Raw genomic sequence first — 14,148 nt, forward strand, 5'->3', positions numbered from 1 at the left:
CTGCACCAGCTGAAGTTTGATACATAGTCCAGTCATATTGAGATTGACTGGAACTTGAGCCCCTCTCTCATCTTCTCTAGAGTCTTGTTTCATGCAGCAGCACTAATTTAACATAAACACACAGCTCACAAATGTTGGGAGGGAGGGGATGGGGATGGGGTTGGGGGTTGGATTCCAGCAATATTAGTACAGGGGATCGTCATCTTATCTTGAAGAAATCGTTCTACTTGCTTATTCGGTTAGAAGATTTCTACATTTTTATTCAGTTAGAAGCTTAATTTTATCATCAATTTCAGATATCAATTGCCCACTTACTGTGAAAGACACTGATTTACTTGAAGGCTGCTGAAGCACCTAAACACTTCGAAAGTGCATGCAGTTGTGAGGATGTCAACAATTCTGTTAGCATCGCTTCACAGCCAAAGTGAGACTATGCCCACATTGACTACCTGAGCACATTTCACAGACAGACCGTAACTCCCCTATGTCCCATTGTCTGCTTCCAGTTATACTTACACAGGGAGAGATTGGTTTTTTTTTCTTTATAATTTTCTGGCTTTGGCATGAGTGCTGTGTCTGTATTTGACAATATCTGTAAATTTTGATGCAATTTTCCTTCAACGTGCATTCCAAATCAATAAGTATTTCTTTGTGTGGGAATCAGAGCATTATGTGAGCACTGTGGGAGGCAGAAACTGGGACATAGGTAAGTTTGGGTCTGTCTGTGAAGGGTGTTCAGATAGCTGAAGCTGTAAGCCTGGCTGCACATGTAATGCAAAAAATCTAGATTCAAGTCCTGATCTGGCACAAATTTTCATTTTTTGCCAGTAAATTTTATAGCTGTCAGAGCCCCATTTTCACAATTTGTGAATACATTTCCTGGTTAAGTATTTTTGATTGTTCAAGTTTAAATAAAGTGATGTAATGTGTTGTGTCTACTCGACCTCCTCCACAAGTAAATCAAAGCATGCTGGAACACACTACAGTGCAATTGTGAATGCCTCTAATGTTTTTTGTTTGGCATTACATAAATCCTGCTTGTTCTGTTATGATTTTGCTCTCAATTGTGCTGAAAAATGTCAAGAACCATTCTTTCTTATGCCTTGTGCAGATGACACAGAAGTGACGCTGGCCTGAGGTTTTTCTGGCTCTGCAGAATCTTTCCCCAGTTTTAGCAGGGCTACCACCTTGGTTTTACTCCAGAGTTTCAGAATGAACATGGTAGTGATACAGCTAAGTCTAGTTCAATACTAAAAACAGCTAAATCTATTTATAAAATAGCAGAAATGTCTATTTCAATAGGGGAGGGGTTTTGGCAAATTTAGCAATTTTGCCAAGGGCATGGGGTCATCTCAGTATGATTCTGCTGAGAAAGAAGATTATACACCGAGTTTCTGCACAATTAGTTGATGCCCAGAGGGAAACGTGGGCACAACTATATACTCTCACAGGCTAAGACAAAATATGCAAAGAACAGTTCTTCAGCCACTCAAAAACAAGTACACCATGGAATCAAGGTCAAAATAATTGGAGACAACCTGCAAGCAACGGTGGGAACTTTTATCAGTCTCTGCTTGAGAGTTTGTGTAGTGTAACAGCTGATGTTGAGCATGATGAGATCTGGTCTGGGTGATTGGTCTTGTGTAAAATAGTGATATTCGATGAAGAAATCAAAAATTAAAATACTTCTGTTTGAAGTAAATGTACAATATTTTGATGTCAACAGTTAAAAAAAAGCTAGCTTTACAATTCATGGCCAATACCTAAATCAATATGATCAGTATGGTAAGAAGAAATGTGAGAGTTATAAACAAAGTTGATGCATGAAACAAAATGTAAAGGCTCACGTGCAAAGAAACTACTGAAAGGGGCAAATTCCAGTCATATTAGTATGACTAACCAGCCCTCAACCTAGTAAACAGCTAATTTCAAGCCCAAACGATCAGTATCCTAAAAGTAAATAATAGCAATTTGAGGTAAATCTGAACAATGAGAGAGTAGAGAAACCTATTGTGTGGGGGTTCACTGCCAATGCTAAATGTGAAGAGCCTGTCATATGTCTTGCCTGCTAGTGAGCACTGACAAAACGTTTATAATTTCCCACCTAAATGTGTAATCAGTCAGAAACAAATTAAATTAAATAGACATTATCTTAAACACAAAGCCCTATCATGTTTTTTCCAAACATAATTAACTATCGTTAATCAAATATTGTCTCTTAGACAGGGAATAAAAGTCACTATAAATAATTGTAGATCCCTTGTTCTACCTCTTATTACAGGAGTGCCACAACGTTCTGCCCTGGGTCCTTTTTCCTTGTATACAAGAATAATCTATCTGGTTCTTTGCCCTACACTCTTGTAATAGATACTGATGATACAACCATCATAACGAATGATCCTAACATAGATGAAGTGAAAAGAAAACTCATAATGGTTGATATGTCTACACAGTAACTACAAAAATGAACTAACATCAAATAAAAACTGAGCTGAAACAATATACTTCTGGCTCCACAACTAAATGAAAAGGTAAGAATTCACATGGTTACACAACTGAAGTGAGATGCATGTACAGACCAACTGTACATTAAACTACCACATGTGATTTACTTGCTACTGAGTTTATGTTTCAAGAAAAGCAGTTAGAACAATTACAGGCATTAATAACAGAGTCATGCCACATTTCAAGAAACTAAAAATAGTAACTGTACCTTCCCTCTAAATTAAAACTCTAATTTAAAGCCCATTGTTCTCAATAAAACTAACATGGAGAGTATTTAACTCACAGAGTTTATATTCACAGTTGTGAAGCAAGGATTGGCATACAATACAAACTTAGAATATAATATATTAAGTCAGTCCAAAAATAGTTTCAATATACTGGCAGAAAGCTGTATAATAAATTACTGATGGTGTTTAGAGACCTACAATAGAATTCTCTTGAAAGTTATGTACAAAATTTATTAATCAACAGTAGTGTTTGTGAAGAAGTTTTTTTATAATAGCATGATATCCTAAACCAGACATCTAGTTCTTTAATGTAACATCTAATTTTTAATGTAAAATTTTATTATTGCATACATATCGATATCCATATCATACACATGATCTGAGATTGATGAATAAGTATGAAATAACTTGTAATGATAAATATAAAAAAGCAATTTCATAAAGTCAATGGTTTTCATTTTGACAACATTCCTCAACAATGTTAGCACTAATTTAAAATATTAAAATAATACATTTGATAGTAAGCAGAGGAAACCTTTCATGTTTACAGCTACAATGAATCTCAATCATATGAAGGAACTATAGAAGTTTGAAATTGGTGTTAATCTCCTCACTAGCTTGAGAAAAATAATATTAGAAACATTGTATTACTTGAAATGACTAACATTTTCATGCAACAACATGAAGATAGTACACGAAATTGCCAAATCTTAAGTACTTCTAATGGTTCTCTTATTTTTCATCCTTCCTGTTTCTCACTTCATTGAGGAATTAGCATCACACACAGAATTTCACAATATTGTTCTTTGTGTTTTAAATGGTGGGAGTATAATTAGTAATAAAATAGTTGTGCTATCTTATTTAAAGATATTCCAGTTAAGTGAATTTTTATATGTCCAATTAACAACACAGAAATCTCTGACCATGTTTTACAGACTTATTATATGTACCATAGTTAAGTTACATGTACAGTAAATTACATTTGTTGTTACTCATAATTCTCAGAACTTCAAAATATGGGTAGTGTAATTCATGGTAAACAGTACCGCCATAAATAACTGGCCATTATTTCTTAATTAATTTTGAAGTTGTGATGCTTTTTCAGTGGCATTCTTGCATACAAAGCACACTCCATAATATTTTCTTTTTTCTAAATTTAAGACACACACTTGCATAGCTCTATTGCTTCTTGTCTGGCCCTCTTCTTCTTCGGAAAGCTCCAGTACTTCTGAGAACGACCATAAAGTGCAGCATCTTCTACTGTCTCTGGAAGTTTCTCATTAAGCGATTCAGGCACAAATGATACCAAAAATGATGTAATCAGTAATACACTTGCAAGAACACTAAACATGTACTGAGGGCCAGCCACTTTTTCCTATAACAGAAAGGTCCAAATACAATGTTTGTGCCAACATCTCGCAATTTCATTGATCTAGAAACAGCTTGTTACATCATAAGCATATTAATAAAGAACTGTATGAAGCCTAGATATACAATTCTATAACTCCTGAAAAACACAAAACTCATTTAAACAATAAGAATGATGTAGAAATAAAATTATGCATGCCCGATTTGTTTTTGGAGGGGGGAAGGGGAGGGGCAGATATCACCACTATTTCTGAAGCAAAGTGCACAGTAAAGACACAGGCCACTGAATAAGCAGGAATGTGCAACTGCAGACAGGAGATAGAGAAGAAAAGCAGGAATCATAAAAACAGGAATGAACACAGGAATACAAAAATGAGGACTTGATATTGGTAGAATGTAAGTAAACACAAAGAAACAAGAAAATTTGTATTTCTGAAGGCAGAAAACTAACAAGGAGCACTCTGATGTGGACAGGAAATGAAGAGGTGAGTAGAAGCAAGCAAGATGGGAGTTTTATTTCCTGGTAACAATGGTGTCATTCTGGTTTGTGACTAAGAATGCACCAGTAAAACATATCTGCTAGTTAAGGAATCATTCCAATTCATTAATACATGAGCATGCTAAATTATTGGAGCAAGAAGGATATTAGCACTGTCATATATGTGGTCAAATGCCAGTGACTTCTACTTCTTACATAACATCTGCATGCGGTGTGGGAGTCTGCCCCCGTATCACACGCAGTCATGTGCCAAGCACTGCCAATGCCATGCAATAGAAACATTACTGCAGACAAATCATAACATGCTGATCTTTAGCAGCTGCCACCTGTGGATCCAGTCTCACTTTTAAGCAGCATGCACATTGGCAACAGTGGTGTTGCCAGCACAGGGACCATGCTGCATCCACCATCAAGTGCACACTCAGTGCCGCACGATAATCTTCCTGCCTATAAAAATGTTATTTCACTGCAAGCAGGCAGTAGTGATCACATTCACACTCACAACATAATGCATGGGCCTTCGTGGCCTATTATTCAGAGCTCAAAACAGCCATGCAATGGCAATCTGCCAGTTATCTGTTTCAGAGTCTTTGTCTGCCCGATGCTGACATTCCCCAGACTTTGTACTTTAGCGGCCATTGCAGTTATCGTAGTGACCCATGTCACAATGGACTAGTATCACCACCTTGGTCATGACATACTGTTGGCTTCACAAATATTCATATCTCATGAGGACGATCCTTTCAGTTATACCATTCAGAAGCTACACTATGTTGAACTTTGTTCTTTTTGTGCAGTATTAATAAAGTGTCACTTGTATGCTACTTGGGAACTTATTTATTGAGTGCAGCCTACCACTCAGGGCACTAAAGTTGGCATTTATGATCAAGTTATGTCACTGCATTGTCCAGTATCATCTGCATCTCTTTTGCCAGCCTCCTGCAACCACACCAAACAATGCTGCTGCTGCTGCTGCTCTGCACGTTGCAGTCACACAGCCCTCCTCTCAAGAATGGCACTGCCCTGGCTTGATGTTTATGTCTACATGCTGCAGCAATGAGAGTTGTCTATCACTGTTTTCTTGTCTGACTACTGCCCATTCCCACCATGTTCGATGCTGCCCACCAACTTTGTACCTTCACCATGAAGATGCAGCCATGACCAGGCTTCCTCATGAAGTTGGTACAGCACAGGAAACATCATTTGAGAATATTGATACAACTCCATTCTTGCTGCACCAGATCTCATCTGCCCTGCCATCACCCTCCTCTGGCCATGAACCTGATGCTACTTCTCCAGTTCCATGTCTTCATCAAGAAGATGCAGCCCTTTGTCTCTCTTACAAGAGTCACTTAGTACAGCAGTTGGCCATGAGAAGTGCCAATGTACTACATTAGACTATAAAAGTGGCAGAAGAGTTGAAGTTCAATTTATTATGTCTCCAAGATTATATTAGATTAGATTAGCACTTGTTCCATAGATCATGAATACGATACTTCGTAATGAACTAAGGGAGGAAAAGTCCCCCAGTATGCCAATAACTGCCAAGATAGTCATCCAGGACAATGTCCTATGGTATCAATAACAATATTTAACAAAACCATTACCAAGACAAAAATATTGCAGTATTTTTCAGAATGCACAATCTGTTTGTTAATGTTAACTGGAAAGGAGAGTGGTATCCTGGTTTTCACATATTAAAAAGGCGAATTTAGTGATTATATCAACTAGTATCTGCTAAGGCTGAAGGTTTCAGTCACCTGAGTTGAATTAAGCCCATTGTGTATTCCACTGATGCAAAGTGAAGTCAGTATTTTGGCATAGCTGCATAACTGATGACTGTGAAAGGCAGCTAGAAGCAGCCATCATGGAAATCAAAACCAAGAGGTACTGAATACACCTCATAGTCTGCTGATCTATTAAAGCAAACTCACAAAGTCATCAAATATGAATGTCACTCTAGCAAATACCGCAGCAGCATGCTGTATGAAAGACTGGAAGGTTGAGAGCAGAATGACATTGAGTGATCATATCATCATCATACACTTTATCACCAACAAACAGGAAATCCAACACACCACAAAAAAATGTATGCATAACACCTGAATATCATTTCAAGGAAGTGTTTCCATGTGTAGGAAGTCCATAGCTAGATGTTGATGAAGATGTTGAAGGACAAGAACTGACAGTGGCTATACATAGAGCAAGGAGGCCTCTATACGCATTAGGAGAGGTCTTGCTAGATGAGTGCCTTGCATCTGGACCAAAGCACAACAGAAATTAAGATGATCCAAGAAGAAAGAATCTGAAGACTGCATAGATAAAGCTATGAATTTTAGTGATGTATCATGGGAAACAAAAATAGAGTGATGGAAACAGATTGCAGTGATTAACTTACAAACTGGTTCCTGAGGAATGTCATACAAAACAGTCTGCAAGAAAATATGATCACTAAAAGTCTTTTCCACTCTAAAAAGTCGTGATGGTATAGTACCAAGAAGTCACAAACAGTCAGCTCCCTGTCAATGGAAACACTGCTTCCTAACAATAAAGACAATGAGACTGAAAATCAATGTAGGTTACAGAAAATGTTATGTGAAGACTATAGAAACAAGATTTTGTAAAAGAAGAATTTACGCAAATAATTGATAGACTGAAAAGTAGAAAGTTCCCAGGATCAGATGGTATTCATACCAAAGTAACACAAACCTTACAGGAGCAAATAGATTGTTACTTGTATGAACTGTGTGTCTTGCAAGGAAGGATCCTTGCAGCATGGGAGAATGCTGAAGTGGTGATTAGTTAATGGGCAAGAGAAGGCTTTAAAGATACAGACTTCCTACAGATCAGTTTATCTTCTGAATGTTCTTGGCAAGACATGTGAAAAAATACTATGCAAGAGACTGCTACCCAGGATGGGTCCTCAAAAATACGGGTTTTTGAAGAGGCAAGTCAACTGAAGGACACAATTAATAAGGTACTAGTAACAGATACCTCATCATTGTACACCATCTGATGAGCAATATTGCTGCACTTTTGATAAACTATGGTGACCATATTACTTTGGTTCCCTTTATTATTAAATCTGCATCATTTACCTGTCACGACTGGACAGACTGCATAAAAATTACTTACACACTTGTTGTTTACAATTTCTCATGGAACATATGAAGAAAGTTATTCTCAACAAAGACATATTACATAACAACATTATATAACAAATACAAACAATATTATTTTGCTCAATCACTTTTGTCACTGTTGATAAATTTTCCAATAAAGTATGATGGATGCTGTTTGGAGTCCTGCACAGTTTTCCTTGTGAATAACCCTGGCAGCAGACATTGCAACTACTGGAACACTATAATGTGGTCCAGACAGTTAGCAGCTTGGTATTTCAGCGTCCTCTTCTTGTGGATGTCATAATTATGTATTTCTCGACTCATGCTGAAAACTTCCAGTTTTTTTCATTTTTTTATGCTGATGGGGCATGAAAATATGTACTGGCTGAAAATATTCCTAACAAGGCAAATATAGACTAGCAATGTTTCAGTCTTCTCTTTGAAGTGACGATCCTGGCAGGTTTTTTGTTGCATTAACATATCCTTGCAACCTAAAGTGTGCCCCCCCTCCCATTAATCAGGCCATATTGATGTGGCTATGAAACAGAGCATAGTATACTGTTATGAGGTACTGCTCAGTTAAACACTATTTCATCTGCTTAGAAGGTACATTATATGGGAGAGTTTGGAGTGTACATACACACTGTGTGTTTATTGATTGATAGTTTTCTGTCAACCATGGAACCCAGGAGTTTTAGAGCCTCCATATAATCCTGGAATTCAACACTGCTGAGGCCGCACATCAGATTCCCTTTTTTTTTTTTTTTTTTTTTTTTTTTTTTTTTTTTTTTTTTTTTTTTTTTTTTTGTGGTATGGGAACCTATCTTTGGGGGTCTGCCTACTTCATCTCTTTGGTCCTAACACACTTACTCTTATTTCCTTTTATTCTGTCCAACAAGAGTACCAGTTCAATCTTCCCTCTTTCTAGATTCATACATTTCTATCACTGAAACTCTTCTATCTGTGCTGCATTGTAAAAATTATGACTTGTTTTCACAGGCAATGTCAAGAGATGGTGAAGGGTAGCAAATGAAAGACACATTGACATAGACAATTTCTTGTTTTTTACACATGGACAAGAAGATCTCAGATATTATCTTAACACGCACTTGTTATCAATGTCAGTTAATAGGGGAAGAAGTAAGAGTACCGACAAGAGTACAGAAAGGAGAAGGTAACATGCTAATAAGTATGCAAAAATGAAACAACAGGGAACACTAACTGTTTTCTGAGGCTATGATAGATGGCATTAGCATTATTACCAATAAGAAAATATGGATGACGTGTTCAACAGATGAGGAGCAAAATCAAACTAAAAAACTCAAGTTATCTCAGAGCAATTCACTAATGCCAGAAGGGTTTGTGTGAGTGTACAAAAACAGTAATAATTATGGATATAATACATCTTTTAATGTAATAAAGAAAAACTGAAGAGCTATTAAGTAAATATTTCATATATAGTAAAAAAAAAAAAAAATAGAAATTAACAGCCAATGAAGAGGTGTTCTGAATGGTGTCCGTGTAATTGAAATGAAAAAATAACAAATTGAAGGAACACTTGTCTGAATTTCTCCATGGATTTGAGTAAGCGGCTTTTAACTGTGTGAATAATGAAGATCAAAGATCAATATTATAATCTAGTAACAAGGAACAAGTTCTTGAGGAACAACCCTTTAAGACAAATGTATGTGAGTGAAGGCTTTTTATGAAATATTCTGATAAGATATGAGACTTATGGCACTGCAGAAAGTGTAAAGGAAGGATATAAAGGAAGGAGGCAGGAAACTTCTGTGTTAATCAGCCAGGTAAAAGTCATTAAACTATGAAGAAACTTCGATTTTGGAAGTAAGGGTCTTAAGCTGTGCATACAATTTCAAATTTTAATATGGGGTGGAATCAGTTTTATGTATGGGAGAGAGGAAGGGTAGACAGGCCTGTAAGAGGGATGGGCTAGTTCATGGTCAGGTGAATTCATGGAAGGCATGGCCCATACTGTACAATGGATGTGTTTAAGAGTAAAGGGTAGGTGTATTCTGAGAAAAGATGGTTTATGCCTAAATCAGGTGGATCCATGGAAGGAATGACCTCACCATTTCTTTGTGTAGAGAAGTTAGGAGAGTAATACCCACACCACAAAGATGATGTACATTCACAGTACTGGTCTCATGGATGACATGTGAGTGTAGTTCTTACAAAGGAATGAAACTGTATAGTGGCAGTTAGCCACAATGTTGCAGTGTTCTCCAAAGTAGTCAAAGACAAGCAGACTAATATGGACAATGATTATGGTTTTGAATGTTTGTTTCCATGCATACTGACTCATCAAAAACCTGAGATTAGAAATCATGGAAAGTAGTATATAGTTAAATGTCAGCATTTAGCTCCTTATGGTAAACAAATGTTGAAACTTTTACATCTCAAAAAAGTTGATAAGACTTGGTTTTTATGAGCTGGTAACATCAGACTACAACTGATTAAAAATAATGAAATCGTGATAAGAGTCTGGTTGAACATGACAAGAAAATGGCTCTGAGCACTATGGGACTTAACATCTGAGGTCATCAGTCCCCTAGAACTTAGAACTACTTAAACCTAACTAACCTAAGGACATCACACACATCCATGCCCGAGGCAGGATTCGAACCTGCGACCATAGCGGTCGCGCAGTTTCTAACTGAAGCACCTAGAACCGCTCGGCCACACCGGCCGGCCGAACATGACAAGAACTTTGCATGGGTTTTGACAATGCAGTGACATGTAAGTAAAGTAATTGGCTGTTAATGTAATGGAGCAGGTAAAGAGAAAACCATTTACTATAGTGTAATAAGATAAACAACTTAATTTGAACACTTACATTCACTATTAAATCAAAGAAGTTACATTAAGAAAGAATGAAGATATCAAAATGATGCAATATCCTTTTATCAATTAAACTGAATAATAAATACTTAACCAAAAATGTAAATGCAAACTGTGATTGGTAAACTATGAGACCATAAATTGAAACAGACTGATTAAATATGCATGATAATTCAGGTTTTGTTGAATGAAGAAATTGAGTTCAATCTCACTAGACATTTACTTTACTAACATAAATAATTTATTAAAATGCACAACATTATTATAAAGTTGTAATCAGTTAATAAAGTTAATTTACAGATGTCTTTCATCTTAGCGAGTTGATTGTGATGTAATAAGTTGCTTCATCTCTTTCTCAAAATCAGATGAAAGATGTTCATAGGTAATTAGCCTCCTCTGTGCATGCTTCTTGTTGATATCTGAACAGAGATGATAAAAGAAGCATGGACACAGGACATCAGCAAAACATGACATTGATCGAGAGTCTCCACCTACTATGGTGAGGTCACTTATGCTTTAGTGTCACAGCTTGTCTGTTTTTAGAGTCACAGAGAGAGAGAGAGAGAGAGAGAGAGAGAGAGAGAGAGAGAGAGAGAGATGCTACTTACAATGTCAATGTCCAGAATCATTTGAACTAAGCTGAAGAGAAATGTAACTCTTTCCTGTGATATAATGAGATCACTTTGAAAATCTAATTGTATAGGCTTCTGTGGCCAGAATCAGTTCATATAAAAGTTTTCTGAATGTCATACCATGTCATAATGTAAAAATGAACTATGCAGGAGAAACTAATGTTTTGCCCATGGTTACAGTGGCCTCCTCCTGGGTCTACTGCAATGCTTTAACTGTGTTGAGTCACTGAGTATGACATTACACCATAATTTTAAAATGATGCTGTTACAATTTGCCACCTGAAGCACAAGGAGCAGGAACTATTTTATAATAGGTTGCTATGGTGGATAGACTGGAGAGCAGCTGTTATCTATTGCTTCTTGCATTGTTTGCTATAATTGTTGCTTGTTGTTGAAGGAAGCAGGCACCTGTTTTTCTCCTCCTTGGATGCACCTCATGAGGCGGCTGTTATGTGTTGTTGGTGTGGCCTACTGGACTCCTAAGGCTGGCACCAAGGATTGGGCAATCCTCTCTGTTCATGTTGCTAGGGTGTTTTATTATTTCTGTGGCTTCTATGATTTTACATTTCATCAAGGCTGGGCTGCTTACACAGAATGCAGGTGTCATTAAATTTGATTTCCTTACCATAGCTTTGTTGATGTTCAGTCACAGCAAACTTACTATGCTGCACCCAGACAAACTTCCCTTAAAATCCATTGGAGCACACCACTTATCTGTATTAGCATCAGTTGTAGGATATGGTGTGAACATTTGGGCTCACAGATTGCAGTTTATGAAACCAGCTTCTTTAGCCAGAAGAGTTCAACAAAGAGTGCTAATAAAATAACTGGTACCTACTGCACTACCACAAATCATGCACTGTTAGTAATTCTATGAATATTCCCATTGGACACAGAGATCAGGTAAAAGGGAGCACTCTGTTGGTTAATGAAAGGCAATAAAATTTAAGTACAAAAGATATTTGTGACTGAGGCCAATACAGGATAGATAATATAAGATATCACATTCCAACTGTGTCAAAATGAATTGGACACGTCAGGCACAGGCAGGATAACATACAAATTTCTCCCCAAGATCAGGGAGAGGCTAAAAATTATATTGCTTAACCCATTAAGTGGACTGATGCATTACCTGACCAGTCACAGTCCATATGAATGACAGCTACACCTGCAGCACTATGGGCACTTTAGAATACACATTGTTGCTCTGGGCATTTTATGAAAATGCAGCAAGTATGTTGAACCTGCCTTCACGACGAAGATACAGTCATGGCCAGCCTCTCTCATGAGGATGATGCAGCATTTCACGCCCTCATTACTGCACACGTCAACCTGCATGTTTTGTTCTCATTTCAGGTCTGTTCCCAACTCCCTTTGCAGTGACACCTTCTTTGCCCACACCTGCTGCAGCAGTCACTTCACAATCTCAGCTTCCAGATGCCAAGGACGCTGTCACAGCTGCCAAGAGCTCCCACACCCATGGACATCCCACATCACTCAATGCAGGACCTGCCTCCCTGTGGCCATCCACTGTGCTGCTCTTCATTCTCTCCCCCTCCATGTAGCAAAGGGGTGCAGTATTTGTGGACACAGTCAAGATGGCTTCATCATCATTTTCCTCAAGCTGGAAGGGATGCCATATACCTGGTCATAAGCTGGCAACCTTGGCACAATTACCACAACCAGCAGATGGTCTGCCCAGAGTAACAGGCACTACTTCTGGTGCCATCTGCATAATGCTGCCATGGTGCTCGAGCCCCTGATTGCAGGACAATATGGCCCCACTGGGAAAGGAAGGGCTCCCATTACATGGACTGACAAAATGGAGCATAGTTTTACCAAGTCTAAATGGTGCCTCACCAAAAAGGCACTTCTTGCACATCCAATACACAATGCTGATTGGACAGATGATGTGGATTCCAGTCAGACTGCTATTAGCACATCACATCAACAATGCGTTATAGATGTTTGCAGTAACTTGGCTGCTTTTTGAAGAAGTAATCAGCATCACAATACTTTTGTAGCATATACAACTTTAAGCTGCTGGCTGTGTATCAGGTGGTGAAACACTTCTGTTAATTGGTAGATGCCTGCCACTTCATCACCTTCATCAACCATAACCTGATAACAGATGTTTTCCAGATCCACAACAGCAACTGTTCACTGTGCTAACTATAGCTGTTGCAATATGTGTCACAGTTCACAACAGACGTCTGCCACATCTCCTGGATGGACAACGTCATTGTTCACTGTTTGTCCCATGACTGTACATAAATCTCCAGCCTGGTGAACTTAAAAGATGTCACTCAAAACCAGGAGGGTAATGGAGAACTGCACGATACCTCCAGCAGCCTACATCTAGAACTGGTGCCAATCCCTGGTTGCTCCGGGGTTTGATGTGACGTCATGACAGGCAAACATCCCCTGTTTCTCCCAGAGAAATTCTGACACTTTGCCTTCAACTTGTGTCCACGGGTTATCACATCCCAGCGCAAACACAATGGTGTCTCTTGTGGTCAAATGTCATCTGGTCTGGACTCCAAAAGACTGCAATCAGTGGGCATGCACCTACATAGCATGACAGCATCCCAAAGTTGGTGCACACGCACCCATGTGCCCATCGGCACCTACTTCAATGTGACTCACTGCCTGACACATTTCTGTGTGGACCTATAGGCCTGTTTCCTCCATCCCAAGGCAAGCACAACCTCTGCACAATGTTGGACCCCTTTTTCTGCTGGCCAGAGACGACACCTACAGTGGGCAACACCACTGAGAAGGTCGCAACTGTCGTTGACACCTGGGTGGCAGTCTTCAGCTACCCCAGCCACATAACTACATACCACAGCTGCCAGTTCAACTATGAACTATTCAAATGCCTCATCCGACTCTGGTGTGTGGCTACACCACCCAAGTTACCACGCAGTGTCTAACGG

General features: G+C 38.4%; 1 protein-coding gene across 2 annotated transcripts in view; it reads right to left on the reverse strand.

The window, feature by feature from the left end:
- Positions 1–3,264: 3,264 nt before the first annotated feature.
- The window catches only part of LOC124789403 (solute carrier family 22 member 7-like), a 169,097-nt gene continuing 158,213 nt past the window's right edge, over positions 3,265–14,148 (reverse strand). For both annotated transcript variants that reach the window (XM_047256746.1, XM_047256745.1), the window contains one exon: positions 3,265–4,107. In XM_047256746.1, coding sequence (XP_047112702.1) covers positions 3,889–4,107 — 219 coding nt within the window. In that variant the 3' untranslated portion in view covers positions 3,265–3,888. The remainder of the gene's footprint in view (positions 4,108–14,148) is intronic.

The sequence above is a fragment of the Schistocerca piceifrons genome, chromosome 3, assembly GCF_021461385.2.
Source record: "Schistocerca piceifrons isolate TAMUIC-IGC-003096 chromosome 3, iqSchPice1.1, whole genome shotgun sequence".
Classification (NCBI taxonomy): domain Eukaryota; kingdom Metazoa; phylum Arthropoda; class Insecta; order Orthoptera; family Acrididae; genus Schistocerca; species Schistocerca piceifrons.